This window comes from Rhinolophus ferrumequinum, chromosome 17, assembly GCF_004115265.2.
Source record: "Rhinolophus ferrumequinum isolate MPI-CBG mRhiFer1 chromosome 17, mRhiFer1_v1.p, whole genome shotgun sequence".
In the NCBI taxonomy this organism is placed as follows: domain Eukaryota; kingdom Metazoa; phylum Chordata; class Mammalia; order Chiroptera; family Rhinolophidae; genus Rhinolophus; species Rhinolophus ferrumequinum.
The window spans coordinates 53246024-53264795 of NC_046300.1; the positions used below are offsets into that span (position 1 = coordinate 53246024).

Consider the following 18772-nt stretch of genomic DNA (forward strand, 5'->3'; position numbering starts at 1 on the left):
GTGGGTACTAGACTAGTCAGGGGGATCACTTCTTAAATCATATAAATGTCTAACCACTATGTTGTACACCTGAAATTAATATAAAATAATATTAAATGTCAACTGGAATTGAAAAATTAAAAAAGGGGGGAGAAGGAGAATGGGAATAAGAGGTTCAAATCTCCAGGTATAAAACAAATGAGTTATGGGGATGTAACATACAGCATAGAGAATATAGTCAATAATATTGTGATAGCGTGCTACAGTGTCAGCTGGTTGCTGGACTTATCAGGCTGATCATTTCTTTAGGTTTATAAATATTGAATAACTGTGGTGTACCTCTGAAACTAATATAATATTGTATGTGAGCTATAGTTTTAAAAATCTTTTAAAAAATAAGAGATATTTTTTGATCATCATACTTTATTTTTAATACAAATAGATAGTAAAATAAAAGGTACCCAGATATCTTTTAAACAAGAATACATTTTCTGTATACCAAGCCATCATTTACAGATTAATACTGCAAAAATTTTGAATTAATAACTCTTAATTTGTTTACATAAAATTATATAAAATAAACAAAATTATATGTAGGACAAGAACCAACAAATACGAACCACTTCAAAGTCCTAAAATCTTGTCTCTGTATTCCTTCACAGTTCCAAAAAGTCACATGCATCTACAAAAGGAATGTTGGTATTATTAACAGTGAACATTATTTACAAAACTAATCCCAGTTACTTTTGATTCTGTGGGCCAGCCTGACACACACATTGTGGTGTCAACAGAATCAGAACTTCTGTCCGGCTCTGCCTAGGGGTGGCCATGCTTTGCCCTGGAAGGAGAGATTACACCAACTCGTAGTATTTCCCAGTCTGGGGATCAAAGTAACAGTTCAGACATGGGTCATACAGCAGAGTCAGCACTTCCTCGTCCTCTTCTATACTCAGGTCTTCTTCACCTGTGGGAAGGGGAACCATAGACAGTTAGCTGCTGGCCTGGCCGGGAATTGCTAAATGGCAACGTCAGAAGGGCAGTGCACAGGAGTCACCATCTCTCCTGGGAGACTTCTGTTATGTGGGCAGAATGGCAATGCTGGAAAGAGGGGGAGCCTTGCCGCCATGATGAGACCATGCAGTGCAAGACAGAAAAGAAACAGTGATCACAACGGCAGCTTCACTATAAAGGATAAGGAAAACCAAGCGTGGAGAACTGGCAGGGAGGGCAAAGGAGAAGGGAGAGGGCCAAAGGACTAATGGGTTATGGTAATCAGGACTGGGGAAACTGGAGCAAGATCCAAAACTTTATGATCACGGTTCTAGACTTCTTCATGGGCCAGAGCTGTACACATGCAAAACACTGCAAACTGGATGACATAATAAAGAACTCAGTTCCCATTCCTACATCCTAAAAAGACTACTGAATAAACATGAATTGAAATAAAATGTTGCTTAGAAATATAAGACACATAAAGCATACAACACAGATGGAAAACACAATGTCAGGTGATCTGTAATTTAATCAGTGGTAGGAAGGTCTGTCAAGTTTGCTGGGAATATGAACATGGCTTGAGGTGTTTTTTTTTGTTGTTGTTGTTGTTGTGACAGTCATTTGCATGGTTTGGATGAAGAGAGCTCCTACAGCCTAAGTTATTTAGCAAGGTTTGGCTGGTTTCCAACAAATGGCATGGACTGAAAGAAAATTGTTTTACGAGGCTGTTTCCTGTGTACCTTATGTGTGCCCAGTATTGTGCTAAGTACTTGGGTACTTGATGCCATCATAGCAAATGAGTGCCTTCTGAGTACTTCTGAAAATCCAACAATAGGAGTTCTGAGGCTGAGGCTGGGAGGGCAAGACCTCCCTGAGCTGGAGAAAATCAGAGCAGGCTCAGGCAGGAAGGGGTGATTAAGACAACCTCCTCTCTCTGCCTTAGCACAGGTGACTAAGGACCACAGAAACCAAACTTGTGGGTCACGAACTCACCAGGGTCAGTTCTGGAAGGTGGTGGGCAAAGGACAGTGCTGGTACGTCATAGAGGCTCAATAAATACTGAATGTTTTTTGAAAGGGTGAGTAAATGATTGTGAAACAAAGCCCGTGATCTTAAGTGTCACTGCCCAGAGTGAAGGAAGTCAGTGGTAATGGTGGGATTACATCTTACCAAACAAAATCAGATCAAACTGGTGCATGGATACTGTCAGGGCAGTGACAAACTGGAGTTATGTCCAAGGAAGGGAGCCAAGATGGGGTCCCAAACTGTACCAGGGCCTGTTTCTTCAGCCATTCTTCTGCCCATCTTCTGATCATTCAAAAACATTTAGCTCGATCCTTCCCGGTGCCAAGCACTGAGCTAGATGTTGAGGATGTGATGTTATAAGAAACAGGCCCTGTTCTCAAGGAGTGTGCAGTGACATGGGCAAAACAGGAAATCAGCTGACTCCCTTGAGTTGCATGTAGTTCTAGCAATTCTTAAAAAATGGACTTTAACAGAGGAACGATTATGTCTGCCTTGCTTCCTAACATCCTGGTAGAGCCCTCGCCGGCTTAGACAGCAGTCTCTCACACAGTAGTTCATTTGACCCTCATGATCCTGTGAAATTGGCAGGAATTATTGCGCCCAATTTACAGATGAAGAATCGGGGTCTGCAAAATTAAATAGCTCAGCTGAAGTCACTTGGTGAGTCGGAGGCAGAGTCAGGGATGAACTTGGGTTTTCAGACTCTCAGTTCAGTGCTCTTTTGAACATAATGGCTTGATGTTTTTACTAAGAAGGTGGTGTAACACATTCAATTATGAGCTATCACATTACGGGAATTTAAACATGAAAAAGAATAAGAAATTGTAACAGTGTCCCACATGTAAAAAAATCAGGTTTGGAAACAAAAGAAATTTGATTTGTCATATTTGAAAAATCACTGACAAAGATGAGAGTCCATGTGGGAGAGCAGAGGCAAATAGCTCAATAAGCCTGAAGGGACTGGGCTTATTAAATCCAGAAAAGAGCAAGCTTAATGGCAGCGACAGCAGACCTTCTGGCTTCAAGTCCATAGAAGAGGGGCAAATGAGAGAGAAATGAAGATTCTGTGGGGTTGCAGGAGGAAGCAATAGGATCAATGGGTAGTTTCAAGGAGATAGATTTTGGCTCAACACAAGGAAGAATTTTCTAAACTTTAGAGCTGACCAGGAAATGGAACGTGGACTCGAGGGAGGGGGAAGCTGGAACTAGGACGACCATTTGTGTGAGCTTTAGTAGATGAACCCTGTACAGGGCAGGGGACCAGATCCAACTGTCCCTGCGGTGCCTTGATGAGTCTCTGGGATGCTTGGCTGCAGTGGCTTATGTCCTTGAAGTATGACAGGACTTAGCTAATGGCCACATTAACAGTGGCAGCTGACCTGAGCCCCGTGCACAGCTTCTTACTAAGAACAGGAGCTCAGAGAAGGCAGGTGCCCTTTCTTTTCCTGTCTATTGTTATCTTAAGAGTGGTCCCCAGGGCTTGGCCTCCACCTCCTTCCTCTAAGTAGGAGAGGTTGGGAATGCTTTTCAAGTGGTTGTTTTATATCGAAGATGACCCCTTTTAGGTCACTCCTGCACATCAAAGGAGAATGTACACACCCTTCACTTTCAGATATTCGATCTATCATCCCTTTCATATTTGGGCTACTTCAGAGAACAGAACAAAATCAGTTTATCGGTAAATAACTACTGTATGCCTATTAGGTGACTGAGCAGTCTAGCTGTGGATGTGACAGTCTAGTTGTGGATGTGACATGCACACATGAAACAAAAGCAACTATTATATTAATGGTTAACAAGGAGTTAAAGTGGGAGTTGCAACTGCAGCAAGGCTAAGAACAGCCCTGAGCTCTAGAATCCAACAACCTGGGGATGGATGGGAGCTCCGCTGTTTCCTCCCCGGGTGACCTCAGGCTGGTTACAGGTTATTTCACCTCACTGAACCTTCACTTGCTCATTTATAAAATGGGAGCAACAATGTCCATTCCATAGGGTTTTGTGAAAGACTAAAATGGACACTGGATAATATGCATAGCACAGTGCACACGGTGCTTGTTCAATAAATGATCATTACTCTTACTATTAAGGATAACAACAATAATAAAATAAATCATGAACTATAAGCTATGACAGTTTTAGTAACTCAGAACAGGAACATTGATAAAACATAAAATATGAAGAAAAGGCTTCATAGAGACAGATCCCATTTCTACCGCTTCACAGCTGTGGGACATTGGGAAAATTCACCAGTCTGAGCCTCAGTTTCCTCAGATGTACAGTAAGGATAGTACCCGTTATAGTACCTATGAGAACTAAATAAGATAACAGCACACAAACAGTGAGTACTCAATAAATGTTGTTATAATCATCATCATGGAAAACATAAGATATCTGAGTTAGATATGAGTGGGGTATGTTCATTTCTACCTTATTCTCTACCCCCAAACTATATCTGTTTGATTGTTTATCAAAAGAAAAAAAATAGTGGATTTGAATGAAACACAAAGCTCCCAACTAGTTTTATATGGAACATTTGATGAATTCATCTTTCAATAGAAACAATTCGTATACCAAAAATCAAGTATTTTTCAAAAAGTAAAACGACTTTTTCCATCAGCTGTCATGTTAAAACCACACAGCACTGAGGTAAACGATTATGATCAAACAATCTCAGTTATTGGACATGTGATGTCTCGTTTTCACTCCAACACATGGGGGAGAATTCTGACCTCTGGCACGAAAGAGTTACATGCGATTAAATTGTTTAGTGCATTTTGTGCCTGACTTTCCAAGAAAGACAAAGTTTTAAGCTGATGTGATTTAATTAGAAAATTCAATTCTTTTTACAGCCAGTCAGGAATCTTTCGAGATGAAAATAACCATTGTTTTATCACCCAACTGCAAAGGGATGGGGTGGATCCAATTCCTCAGCAGAGGTTCTGCTACATAATACATACGAACCGAAGCAATAATTGCCATAGAAAGGCATTCGTTCCCACATAAATCACTACAGAACTGGGGTCTCTTGCATTACAACCATGGGATGAAGGCAGGTTTTGTGGTTTTTAGTACGAAAGCTTTAAATGGATGAATTTTAAAACTCTACCAACAACATTTGTACAAAAATTGGGTGGCATTATGTATAATTTTACATTGAAATAAGTGCTTTAAACGTGGATAAAAGGTTTTGTTTTCATTCTAACTTAATTTTCAAAGCCTCCGACTTACATCATTTTGCACTTGTACGCCCTATGTAATGAAATGATAATATCATTAAGCAATTACCTCTATGATGTCAAGCAATGGGAAATGTTTTGAAAGGTAATTATTGTGCATGGGTATGGGGTAATTTTCAATTATATTCTTGGATAGTGCAGAGTTTGTTTTTTTCCTCCCAAATGTGAAATTGCTCTATCTAGACTGGCTACAGAAACTCTAAGAGGACAAATTAACAAATAAAATCATTCTCTGCTACCAAACTAAGAGCAAATTACATTTTTACTCTTCTTATATAACAAAGCTATTTCTAGTAAAATAAAATGGCCTTTCAGATAATAATCTATTTACAAACTTTCAGCTTCGTCCACTTTGGAATTGGTTAGCAGCAATAATGGGAGAAAAACCAATGGAGCCAGACCAAAAGCAGCAATATTAGCTGCCCTCCCCTCGGTTAGAGCAGCTCAGGCAAATAATCCCTCCAGTTCACCTTTTGAAAGTCAATTAATATAAATGCTTAATTATCTATATTTAATGCATTTTAACTGCAGATAATAGAAAACCTACATGCATAAGCTAAGTTTTCAAGCTTGAAAATAAATGATGTGGCACCAGTTTATCAGATTTTAAATCCTGAATCAAGACACTGTACTTGATTTTCGATTTTCTGATGCTGCCATCTAGAATTTTTTTTTAAAAAAGTTAATGTATTTTCTCTTTTATAGATCTTGAAAACTGATTGACTGTATTTTTATGTGCATACAAATACACTATTGTTTAAACAATTCAATGGTGAGGGATCACCACTGGGAGCAGTCAGCCTTAGGATCAATAAAGATGACATTTTAGATAAGATTCTGCTGAGTACCAGGTGCTTGCAAACTCTTCCACCAACATATCTCACAGGAGGGCAAAATTAACTTGCAGTAAAACCTGAGAAAGTCCACTGTGAACTGCTGAATTTTGGTTTTCAGCAAATATGTGCACTCAAATGGGAGCAAGATAAATGACCAACAATGGAATAAAAAAAGGATGAAAAGATACTTTCTTCTTTTAGAAAGCTATATTGTGTTTTGGAAGGCAAATAACGTGCCATGATTATAGTTCAGGTTTTATTTCAGAAACAAGTACATCACCCCTTTTGTAAACACCTGTGATTGTGTTTTACTTGGAAAGTGCCATTTAAAGTGACATGTTGAAGGGTTTAGATGATTAAATAGGAGTTACTGCAATTTCATTATTTTTAGGCAGTCTCTACTTAATAAATGTGCAGTGATTCAAATGCGTGCTTGTATATCAAATCATCATGCTGTACACCTTCAACTTATACAATGTATTATGTCAATTATATCTCAATAAAGCTGGGAAAACCCCTAAAACATATATGTGGCTTTCAACTCTGAATGCATTTTGTTACACATGAAGGAAGGTCCCTAGCTGGACTATGAAACTCGGAAGCCTACAGAGCCCATAGTGTCTGGTTTCAGGCAAGGTGGCGACACTGCAGCTAGGGGAAAATGCATCCCAGTTCTAGCAAGGGAAGCTGGACCACATCCTGGGCCAGGACCCCTTCTGGGTGCATCTAGGGAATAAATAGGTGGGGGTGTGGCTCTGGAATAAGGGAGAGAGCCTCAGACACCAGCAATGTGTGTACTTCTCTACTGCAGGGTTCGCTCCCAGCACTCCAGAAAAGAAGGCATCTCCTTATACTCCTGAGAACACTGATTCCCAGCCCTCCCTCCCCCAATCACTTCTATGCAGAGAGGACACCCGAGGGACCCTGATAGCTGCATAAGAGAAAATATATTCCCGGCCCCAAGGTTCATCAGAGAACAAAAGGCAGAGGAAGGGGCGGGGACTCTGGATTCAAGAATATCATAAATAATAATCTTTTTAGAAGCTGTGAGTTGAGGTGGGGGCTCTGTGTCTAAGGAGAATACAAAAGAGAGTAATTTTTTTAATCCAGAAAGCTTCAATAAAGAGAACTTCCTAAATTAAAAAGAATCGCAATGGAGATTTCAGTCATACAGTTCTTATTGACCTACATGGGAATTCTGTGGTCCCATTGCAGACTGCCTCAACCGACAGGCCTGGGACACCGTTCTGCTCCACATTCAGTGGGTCTGTGACCCGGGCTGTGACCTTAACCTCACCTATACAGTGGGGACACAACATAGCCCCATGCCTGGGAGTGCTGGGACAAGTCATTGTGAGGTAATGCACAGAAAACTCGACACAGTGCCGGGCACACAGTAGGTGCTTTATTAATGCACACTATTACTTTTAATCACCACCAATATTGCTTTTTTGGGGGAAGGTCTCCTTTGTATCTTAAATAAATCTTCAAGATACATGGAAGATCCAAAAGGTAGACCAAATCAACCTTCTTTTTCCCATTGGCAGAAGGTTGACTTATTCAGTCATCAAATATTTATGGAGCGTTTACTATGTCCTGGGTGCCACGTCAAGCACTAGGGGTACCACAGTTGTTTGATGAAGGATAATGTCTGGTGAGGTAACTAATCAAACACATTTTAGAAGACTGCTTTAGAGTACGAGGTAAATGTCAAATAATTGGTGACAGGAAATAGGACTGTGACAGTTTTCTTCAGCTGGAGCCACACAGATGGCCAGATCCCCCCTCTCTGGTTAGCTCTGAGGAGCCATGCCATTTCTGTAAATTCTTTATTAGTAATTTGGATATCACATCTATGATATAAGCATCTGTTGCTGTTTATGTCTCGTGTGTGATTAATCAATTGTTCATAAAAGAATGGCCTATGTGGCTTTGCCATACAAAAGTTATAAACAGGTTATTTTTATGAGACTCTTTTGGCAACCCCAAAAGCCCTTGTTAGTCAATGCCTTTCTTAGTCAAGAGCTATGTAAACTGTGAGAGAGGTGTCGAGCCTAAAGGGAGAGGTCATTATTATTCCATTTTGGAGCTGGTAAGCATGAATAATTGAAGGGTCACATCTGTAAAGGAACAAATGTCAAAAACAAATTGACAACTATTTTTCAAGCAAAGTGTGGTTCATTTTCAAAAGGTCAGTTTTCTTGAAGTAAGTTCTGAAATCTTAAGTTCCCGTTTTCACATTTCACACGAGCTCCAGGAAAACACATTTCAGTAAGTGTTCAGGGCGCCCGTGCCCATGGTAATTGATATTCAGCAAGTGTACCATGGCCCAGGAGAAGCTTTGCAGAGCTGGCCATTTCTCCATCCTCTTGAACGGCACAGAGCACAGTCCTGCTCCTGCTGGCTGGTTGGCTCTGCTGGAAGCCAGGCTGTGCCCTTTAAGGTGCCATTCATACATGTGAGACATGCTGGCAAAGCAGAAACTGTGGCGGTGACACAAACTTGTACTGAATAAAGTAGCGTCTCAAGGGCAGGTATGATGATGGGTGCACGTACTTTTGTGTGGCCTGGGGCAAGTTTTCTAGAATTATGCGTTGGTCAGGCCAACTTTCTCTGCTATTAAAATGCAGTTATGTCTCCAGCAGCACGGGGGCATCTCGGCCTCCCCATGGAGGGGCTGTGGTTCAGCACATTACTTCCCTGCTCTAAGTCCCTGTGTCCAAGTGTAAAACGAGATAATAATAGTACCTACACCTAGTAGGCTCTTAGGAGAATTAAAGTGCACATGTAGGCCTAGGTCACAAGCAGAAGAAATAAACGTTAGCTATGATTGTTTTCATCCTAGAGGTCCGAAGGTGGGAGACCCCTTTTCCCCCTGAACCAGCCTTCAAAGCCACCTTCACATCCCAGCGCAATAGTTCTGCAGGAAAGCACTGGTGTGGAGGAAGACTGGGTGCTAATCCTAGCTTGGGCTCTGACATTTGACCTTGGGCAAGGTCAAACGGAGCAGGTTGGACTACATCAGTGTTTTTAACTGGTTCATCAGAATCCCAGGGCAGCGTTCGGAGACCCTCATAGTTCTGCTTTTCTCTCTTTTATATACTGGGATCCCACATGAAATTTCATTTGAAAGGGAAGTGCTCACTGCTTATAAATAAAGTTTAAGAACCACTGCATAATGTGATCTATAACTGTTTAATTGCTAAAATGTATGGGTCTAAGTTTAATACTCTCATTGTTGAATTTTAGAAATATACCTAATATACTAAAAAAAAAATTGGAATTAGGGAGAAAACTGAAAGTAAGAATTCAATGCATTACCTTACTTTTTCAAGGTTGTTAGGAGAAATGACCAGTTGAAGAACGTTTCTCTCCCTTCTTTCCTCCCTTTCTCCTTCCTGTCGTTCTTCTAGTGAGAATTTAGAGTATCTAATATACACCAGAAATTGCATAGGGTACTAGGGATCCAGGAGTGAGCAAACTGACAAAGTCTCTGCTCTTAAAAATTCATAGGTTATTTAGGACAAAAGACAATAAACAAGTAAACCAATCACAATTACAAACTGTGAAAAGGCTGTGAAGAAAACGTACAAGGTGAAGTGAGAGACTGACCTACTTAGATCAGATCGTCTAGAAAGGCCCTTAGGAAGATAGGCTACAAGCAAATACCCAGTCCTGGCAGTTCTGCAGCCCAGTGTTCTTGTCCTTCATTCAGCAATTCACTCCCAAGGCCTTGCCCTTGATCTGGCCAACAGTCACTGCACCTCTCAGCCCCTCCCACGGAGGCAGTACAGCTGCTTGTCATTCCTGACAAGCCTGGGTGGGAGGGGGAGGCAGGTCCAGGGCTGAAACAGGTTACCAGAGGTCTGACTTTTTTTTTCCTTAAAGAACTTAACTAGCTAGCCCTTGAGATGTTTTAATTTGTTTTTCCTGTTGATTAGGATTTCTCAATAGAAGAATAAACTTTCAATTCCTGGTTTTATATAAATTATTATTATTTTTCTTGAGTAGGTAAACTATCTACTTGGTTCAAAACCAGAAAAGTATAAAAATAGTGCTTGGCTCTGGGGCCAGGCTGCTTGGATTTAAATCCCAGGTCTGCTAATGACTGCTGTGTGATCTGGGGCAGGTTATTCAAGAACTGTGCCTCAGTTTCCTTAGCTGTGAAAAACAACCACACACATCAAAATAGTACCTTCCTCATGGAGGTGATGTGAGGACTAAATGTAACAACTTAATGTAGTGTCTGGCATACACTAAATGCTAATTTAATCATATTATGCAACAGAAACCCACGAAAAGTACTAGACTGCCCACAATTGTGCCTCCCTTCTCCTTCTAATGATACAAACTGGATAATTGAACCCATTATTTTTCTTTAACAAACACTTTGTAGGAACAGATGAAAATACTGCCTTGGTATATTCATAAGTATGACTGTATGCTTTATTGTCTAAAACTAAGCCAATGACATGTAAAGATTAACTTGATAGGAAACACTAGTTTTTGATAATATTAATTAGCTACAAACGAGCCAACCAGATTAGGAAAGTGGAAAAGGACCACTGATAAAAATCTAGGGTGATACAGAAAAATCTGGTGCAGAAGGGGCGCCAGAACTGGTTAACATTAGCCAGAATTATTTTTATCATTCTTTGAATCTAATTTGTTAATTTGCCTTTCGATGGACATTCTGTTTACTTTCAACATAATTGAGCTCCTGCTGTCAAAACAGCCCTTTGCAATGGCGACTTTAAGACATCCTTTCAGTCACTTATCACTAATATATATATATATCTTGTGTGCCTTTGCTCAAGGACCACACTCTCCGTTTCCTGTGTCTTATTTAGGACGCTTAACATAACATATTATTTGTTCCCTCACAGCAAGGTCTCCTCCTGACAGCCAGGATTCTATTTTTCTGTCATAAGTAATTATAAATGTACACCTCTAAAAAGATTCCCAATTTGAGGGGCATAATCTATTTCAGACAGTAAATCACACAGACATCTCTATCCCTTGGGCAGCCAAAACGCACGACTCAGATGTATGAGCTTTCACTCTGAATTCTCCGTACCTGAAGAAAAATGGGATGCTCCACTTTCTCCCTGGGGCAGTTAGGGGGAAAAAAAAACAACACCCAAAAAACTGGCACCTTTGTTGGAGCAATTTATATTGGTTTCAGTGTTTTTAAAAAAATCTCAAATACAGAGCTTCCATCTTTTAAATCCAACTCAGAGAACTGTCTCAGGGAGTCCCATTCTGAGGTTATTTGTCACTCCATACACACTTCAGATTCCCCATCTCTCCCATCTCAAGCCCTCTGTTTCCACCAAAGATTCTTTTTGTTCCTCCTCTATCCTCCTGAGAATCATGTTCCCTAGTCACAACCAGAAACTAATGGTTCAAACTAATGGCTCTTGCCAACAAAGGGAACTCCAGGCAAATTGTCATTCCTGCTTCCTTCCAATTTTTCCATTAATAACACCACTTATCATAGCTCTATGCGGGCCTTTGCTTTATGTCAACTATAACTGAAAACAAACAAACCCCAAATAATATCCCTAAGCACCCATATTTCTGTATTAACAAACATACGTATCTCAGTGATGTTGGAATATTGGGTCTGCTTTACAATAATACCAACTGCTAATATTTGGTAGACACCATTTGGAGTGCTTTGTATATAGTATACCTCATCGAATGTTTATGAAAAACCTTCAGGGGGGCAGTATTTTACAAATGTGGTAACCAAAATCCATAAAGGTCACCCAGCAGGAATTGGTGCAGCTGGAATTCAGATGAAGGTCAACTTGACACCAAAGCCATGCTCTTACTGCTTACACAATACTATGCCCGGGGCCTAACCTTTAAAAGAACAAGGACAATTTCTCTTATATTCTTTTTAGTTGCAAATAACCTATCATCCTGTAAAATGAGACACAAGTTTACTGTATCATTTTGGGTGTGTGAACCTAAGTGATCAGCATTTAATAAAAACAGTGGCATCTCAAAGTGACTGATTTTCTCTATCATTAATTATTTTTCTATGCATTAGCATGTTTCAGATTCCCACCTGGAGCACTCAAACTTCCAGAAGAATCCTGATGCTGCTCGGCTGGCTGCTGACCGGGAGGCACAATGGGTGGGCTGAGCATATTTAACCAGTCCCTAAAAAAGAAAAGAGGAAAGTAAATGAAAAAACATGTCTGTAAATCCATATATAGACTTGACTTTCCCCCTGGATTATTAATTCCCTGGGGCTTCCACAAAGAAACATTTTTCCTCCTTCATATTTCAGAAAGATAAGATTTCCAAAAATTCATATTCAGTTTTATACATCCGTTAATATAGAGTCAATCACTTAACTAACTACAGAGCAGCTCGGCTTACTGTGGGGTTACGTCCTGATAAAGCCATCATAAACTGAAAACACTGCTAAGTTGAAAATGCATTTCATACCCCTAACACACCAAACATCATAGCTTAGCCTAGCCTACCTTATACGTGCTCAGACACTTAACACTAGCCTACAGTTGGGCAAATCATTTAACGCAAAGCCTATTTTATAATAAAGTGTTGAATAGCTCATGTAATGTAGTATGCATATTGCTTTCAAATCACTGTAACGTCAAGAAATCATAAATTGAACCATCATAAGTTGGGGATTGTAGTGGTTCAATAAACACATCGACCAAATAAAGATACCGTTTCTCAAAAGTTTATTATTGTTGTTATTAAACTGTAGCACAGTTCCTCTCACATAAGAAAATTATTTTGATAACCCAGAAGAAATGCAGCAGAGACAAAGCTCCTTATGACCTTTGGGTAAGAAAGCCTGATGAAGTCACATGTCATATGTCACGAATGACAACATTGCACATGGTGATTCAAACCAGAAGTTAGTCTTGGCGCTCTCAAGGGCCCGCTGCAATGGTGGGCGTCAGTAGGCACTAATTCAGGGCTTCAGAGCAAAAGAAGGGAGTGTCAGGGAGGGTGAAGGGAGCTGGGCCCTTGAGTGACTCGCTCCTTCAGTTCTCCCATTACAAACAGGAACAAAACCACTCCAGAAAGCACCTTCTACATTCCCCGTCCCTCCCTCCATCTTCCAATCTCATTTCCCAATCTTACTTTCCTTTCTCCTCCATTGTTTTCCAGTCCCCTGCTCCCTCTAGTAGATACCTGGGTGGGTGTGATGCAAGTGGGTGACATCCAGAAGGCACGAGTCACTGTGCCTTCCATTTCAAGTCCTTCTCATCATCGCTAAACTTGCTACTGCATTTCTTCAGGGGAAGGGAGCAAGCAAGGGAACGGGAAGGGTTTTCCAACATGAGTTCTATTTCTTGCGTTGATACAGTACCCTATAGTTTACCTTACTCGCTCAACAGGAGCGTGTCCTCATGACTAAACAATTTCTTTCTAAATTTCTGTATGTCATACTATATCTATTAACACAGTGGGAGACAGTCCCAACTAAGAGCCCTGGCTCTCCAGGCCAATCCCAGCTCCATGTTTCCTAACATAAGAACTTGACCAACTCACTTAATATCGTAAGTCTCAGCTATAAAAAGGAGGTAATAATAGTACCTTAGTGTTTTTTTTTAAATTAAAGTTTATTGGGGTGACAATTGTTAGTAAAGTCACATAGATTTCAGGTATACAATTCTGTAATACTTCATCTATATATCACATTGTGTGTTCACCACCCAGAATGAGGGTAAAGGGGGTCAAATATATAGAGTTTTGTTGTTAGAATTAAATGAAAAAATGGATGAAAACCATTTGGCATGGATTTGGGTACCAAACTATACTCAATAAATTTCAGCTATGACCACTGTCATCTTCATTATCAATGAAGATCATCCTGTGGCTTTACATAAATGATAAACCACAGTCGGAGTTGGATTCTGTTAAAATTAAACCAGTGAAAAATGGTAGAAGGCTTGTAAGTCTATACAGTAGAGGTTTTCCTTGGAAGTCATTCACTCTTCTTGTATAAAAAGTATCTTAATGTAAAAATTACCATTTCTTATTTGTAATATTTTAAGATACTTTCAGTCAACTATTTACCTCAGCTATCACTAGATAATGGCTAGGGAAATAAGCAAGGTGTGTGTGCTGTGCAATTGAATTTCATAAAAACACATTAAGGACATCAAAAAGGATTTGTCACAGACTTCCAAGCTAATGGGGCATTTTCTGATAAGTGCCTTTTATGTAGTCCACTTAATTGTGGTAGACCAAAAATTCCTACATTATACAAAATTACAAGGTCACATACAAATTACCAGCCCAGTGACCTCATTACTCAGTAAGAATGATGGAGGGCAAGGATGAACAGGAGAAAAATAATGTTAGCATATGATGACAGCCCCAGAGACAAATTAGAAACTCTACACAATGGCAGTAGAAGCACCTACTCATGGTCCATAGACATGGGAAAAATGTAGGTGGAGGTTGTTGTGTGACTGTTACAAAAGGCAAGACATTTACTTATCAGGCTGATGATTTGATGAATGATTTTCTTTCTCAGCAGTAGCTATGAAAAATATAGGGATCTTCTTTTTCTGATTTTTTAAAAAAAATAATTTTAGATTTATCAAAAAGTTGCAAGAAGAACACAAAAATCTCCTACATATCCTTCACCCAAAGTCCCCAATTTAAACACTTTATTACATTTGCTATCTATCTATCTATCTATCTATCTATCTATCTATCTATCTATCTATCTATCTATCTATCTAATCATCTATCATTTCTCTATCTAAACAGGGGTTGGCAAAACGATGGAGCATGTGGGTGGGTTGGGCCCACTGCCTGTTTCCTATAGCCTGCGAACGAAGAATGCTTTTTACATTTTTAAATGGTTTAAAATATTTAAAATACTGTTTGATGACATACGATAATTACATAAAATTCAAATCTCAATGTCCATAAATAAACTTTTATTGACAGTTAAGTATTTATCTGGCCCTTTACAGAAAAAGTTTGATGATCCCTGATTTGTAATCATGGGTTCATACTGATTTCTCCAATATTAATACAATACCACATGTTTGTTCTCATCTTTCCTCTTTGCGAATTTGTAACTCCCTTCTGACAGTGAGAAACCTGGCTCCTATTATCCTCAATATATTTACTTATTTTCTGAACTACAGAACACGCCAAAAGTAGTTTCAGAATTGCTCAGCAAACAAAACAAAACCACCAATGAAAATCCCTAACCTACTGTCTAGGGTTCTCTGTTTATAATTCTTTTTATTCTTTAGTCAAAATATTATGTTCAAAATGTATGTGGCTTAGTTAATTTCCCCTCCCCTCTTCAGTGTGGTTACATAGAAGGTCCCCAACTTATGATGGTTCGACTTAACAATTTTTTGACTTCGTGATGGTGCAAAAGTGATAAGCGTCCTCCGAATTTTGATCTGTCCCTGGCTAACAGTATGTGGTGCAGTACCGTTCTGTTATGCTGGGCAGCGGCAGGGAGCGCAACTGGGTCCGCCATGTGATCACCAGGGTAAACAACTGATACTCTACAGCCTATTCACTGTGTTAGGTGAGTTCGCCCAGCTGTAGGCTAACGGAAGTGTTCTGAGCACGTGTAAGGCAGGCTAGGCTAAGTGATGAGATTCAGCAGGGTAGGTGTATGACATGCATTTTTGACTTACGATATTGATGACATTGGGACATCACCCCATTGTAAGTCAAGGAGCATCTGTATTATTCATTGGAAACAGAGCCATCAGCTTCTGTTTGTCTTCCATTTTAGGTGTTTTTTCTCCGTTCTTATTGATTTTGTTCCACCATTTCTATACTTTCCTCGTCTTTTGTACTTGATCCTGTTTGGTTGCTTTCCTCAGCTCTGGCCATAATCCTTTCTCCTAAGGAGAGCCTCTCTCAACCTGTTATGAAATCCTCTAGCTCCTTGGGGGATAAGTATCCTTTTCAGTCAAGCCTGTTCTCTGCACGCTCAGGTGCTTCTCCTTCCTCCTGCTTCCTCTCGTGGACTCAGGCAGGCCTCCCACCCCTGCATCTCCTTGTAAAACTGGAGAGTAAGAACTTCTAGGCATACCGACTGCTGAGTTCTATCACCAGAAGATGTGTTTTACTCAAGAGTTAAAATCATGGATTTATATTAAATATCATATATGAAAATATTACGTAGATGAAGAATAAATACCATCTTGTGAATTTTCACAATGGCCAGGGTTATCTAATATTGAAATCCTGGCCAAAAAAGAGCATTGACTGAGTCAGATACTTTTATAACTGGGGATAATGTCTTCAGTTGAGATGAACTATGGTTTCAGTTCCTTCATTTAAAACAAGATTTTGTTTACAAGACAATTTTATATACATTTATTTCATTAATGTGTTTCCTATAAATATTATGTATGTGTACACACATATACTCATATACACAAATATATGCGACCAACAGTTTAATCATCTCTCTATATATACAGTAACCATTTACTGAACTCCTGTGTGCCATGGCCCTGGGGAAGCAAAGAGCGCAGAGTCAGATGAAAGAAGTACGTTAGCCAACAGAAAATGACACCAGAACATGGGCTGTGCCCAAAGGCTCCTGTGGGCTGATAAGACCATCCATTTGTTCCCTTAAAGGAATCCCCTTGGAATGAAAACTATCTACAATCTTGTATACATTTACATATTTATTTGGGGGAGTAATTCTTTGAGAAATCTAAACCATAGCCATATTTATTATATAACTCTCATTTACAACACTGAGCTACCTGCTATCATGAAGTTCTGGGTCAGGAGCCCACTGAAACACTTATACAGGAGATCTTATGTTAGGAATTTAGCAATTTATAGCCAAGACAATGATATTTATCATTTGGTGCCAGCGTATATTTTTTATTCACTGAAAGAAGTTTGGGTTTAAAAAAAATCTGTGGCCAGGGAACAGACTGGGGAGTGGACTGGGAAATATCCCACTTTGAGGGGAATTCACAGACTCTTTTTAAAAGCTGGTGAAAACTGTTTCCCCAGGAAAATGTACGTAAATACCAAATTTGTCTTCCAATTTCAGGAGGTCAGAGATCATCCGGAGGCCATTCATGGACTCCTGGAAGCCCAAATTAAGAACATCTACGGGTTGGAATATCATGGAGGTAACGTATCTAGTAGTATAAAATCCATGGTTGGTAAAGTTTTCCTCTAAAAGGCCCGACAGTAAATAAGTGAGGCTTTACCAGCCAGGAGGTTTCTGTTACAACTATTCAACTCTGCTGTTGTAATGTGAAAGCAGACATAAGCAATAAGTAAATAAACAGGCATGGCATTGTTCTAATAAAATCTTACAAAACAAAAAAAAAATCCTGCCATGGGTAGGATTCGGCCCACAGGCTGCAGTTGAATGACCTTTATCTTACAGGCACGAACTGTGAAGTGGAACATTCTCAAGGCTCTTAGGAAAACTGCCCACTTTCCTCCTAAATGTCTTTTGAATCCAACTTTTTTACCATCTCTACTACTACCAAAGTCCAAGCAAATATCGTGCCTCACGTTATCTGTGGCCAAAGCTCTTGATTGATCCCTTCATAGTCATTCATTCTGGCTTCACTTCTCTGTTCTCCACACTATAGCCAAAATTCTAACCTGATTAGGTCAATCTTTTGTTTAAACCTTTCATTGTCATTGGGAAGCTTTTGTACTTGGGAGAAAAACCATAATCTTTATTCTGGTCTTTGAGGCTTTGTATAGGCTAGTCTATGTGTCTTTTATCAACCACATTTTGCATTATTCTCCCTCTAAATCACTGGGCGCCAGCCACATTGGTCTGCTCTCAATTCCTGGAATATGCCAAGCTCCCTACCATCATGGGGCCATCCCTAGGCTGTGCCCCCTTGTCTAGACCATGCTCTCATCCCCTGTTCCTCCCCTTCCTTGGCCTGGTGAAGTCGTACCCAACCTTCAGATTTTGTCTCACGTATCAGTCTCTTGGGAAGTCTTCCCTGATGCTCCCTTGCCAATCTAGCTGAGTTCTTTTGTTACTCCTTCCAGTAGAACAACTGTGATCTCATGAAGGACTCTTGTCTCAGCTCATAACTACATCCTCATTTGTTTGATCATTTGATGAACAATAGTCTCCCCTATTTGACTCTAATTAGCACATAGCAGAGTGCCTGGCACAGAGGAGGCACTTCCTCAATATTTATCAAATGCATGACTATTGAAAGAGCCTCTTTGTCAGTCTAGAATATTGAGTGCCACTTGGTGTTGAAAGTTTCCATAACAATAAGTAACGCAGCTGTAGCGAACCACTCTGTATTTTCCCTCCACCTTGTACTTTCTCTACCTGCCAGGAGCATGGTATTGTTTCCTCATCAAGTGCTTGGTACACACACAGTTGGGGTGAATCTGGGGACATACACCTTGTTTCTTTATAGACAAGACAGAAAAATTTAATTTTCTGCCTCAGAAAGCAGAATGCTTATTCAGGAATATGTTTACTAGTATAAAAAAATGAAGAAAATGTTTATTTTTTTTGAACCTTAAACATACAAAAAGAACTCTCGGTAGCTTTTCTTTATAGGATTCATCTCGTACTTGAAGAAGCTCAAACTAAAAGTTAGAAAGACAGGCTAAAGTTGGGAACTCTTTTGCATATCTTTTTAGATGACGAGTAATTATTAAGATGCTACTATTTAATTTTGGTTTGTTTTCCACAGGAGG

General features: G+C 39.7%; 1 protein-coding gene across 5 annotated transcripts in view; it reads right to left on the reverse strand.

Annotated features, from left to right (window-relative positions):
* Nucleotides 1-483: 483 nt before the first annotated feature.
* The window catches only part of CFAP20DC (CFAP20 domain containing), a 235842-nt gene continuing 217553 nt past the window's right edge, over nucleotides 484-18772 (reverse strand). For all 5 annotated transcript variants that reach the window (XM_033132750.1, XM_033132748.1, XM_033132746.1 and 2 more), the window contains 2 exons: nucleotides 12147-12241; nucleotides 484-943 (listed from right to left, as the gene is read on the reverse strand). In XM_033132750.1, the coding sequence (XP_032988641.1) occupies nucleotides 831-943; nucleotides 12147-12241 (208 nt within the window). In that variant the 3' untranslated portion in view covers nucleotides 484-830. The remainder of the gene's footprint in view (nucleotides 944-12146; nucleotides 12242-18772) is intronic.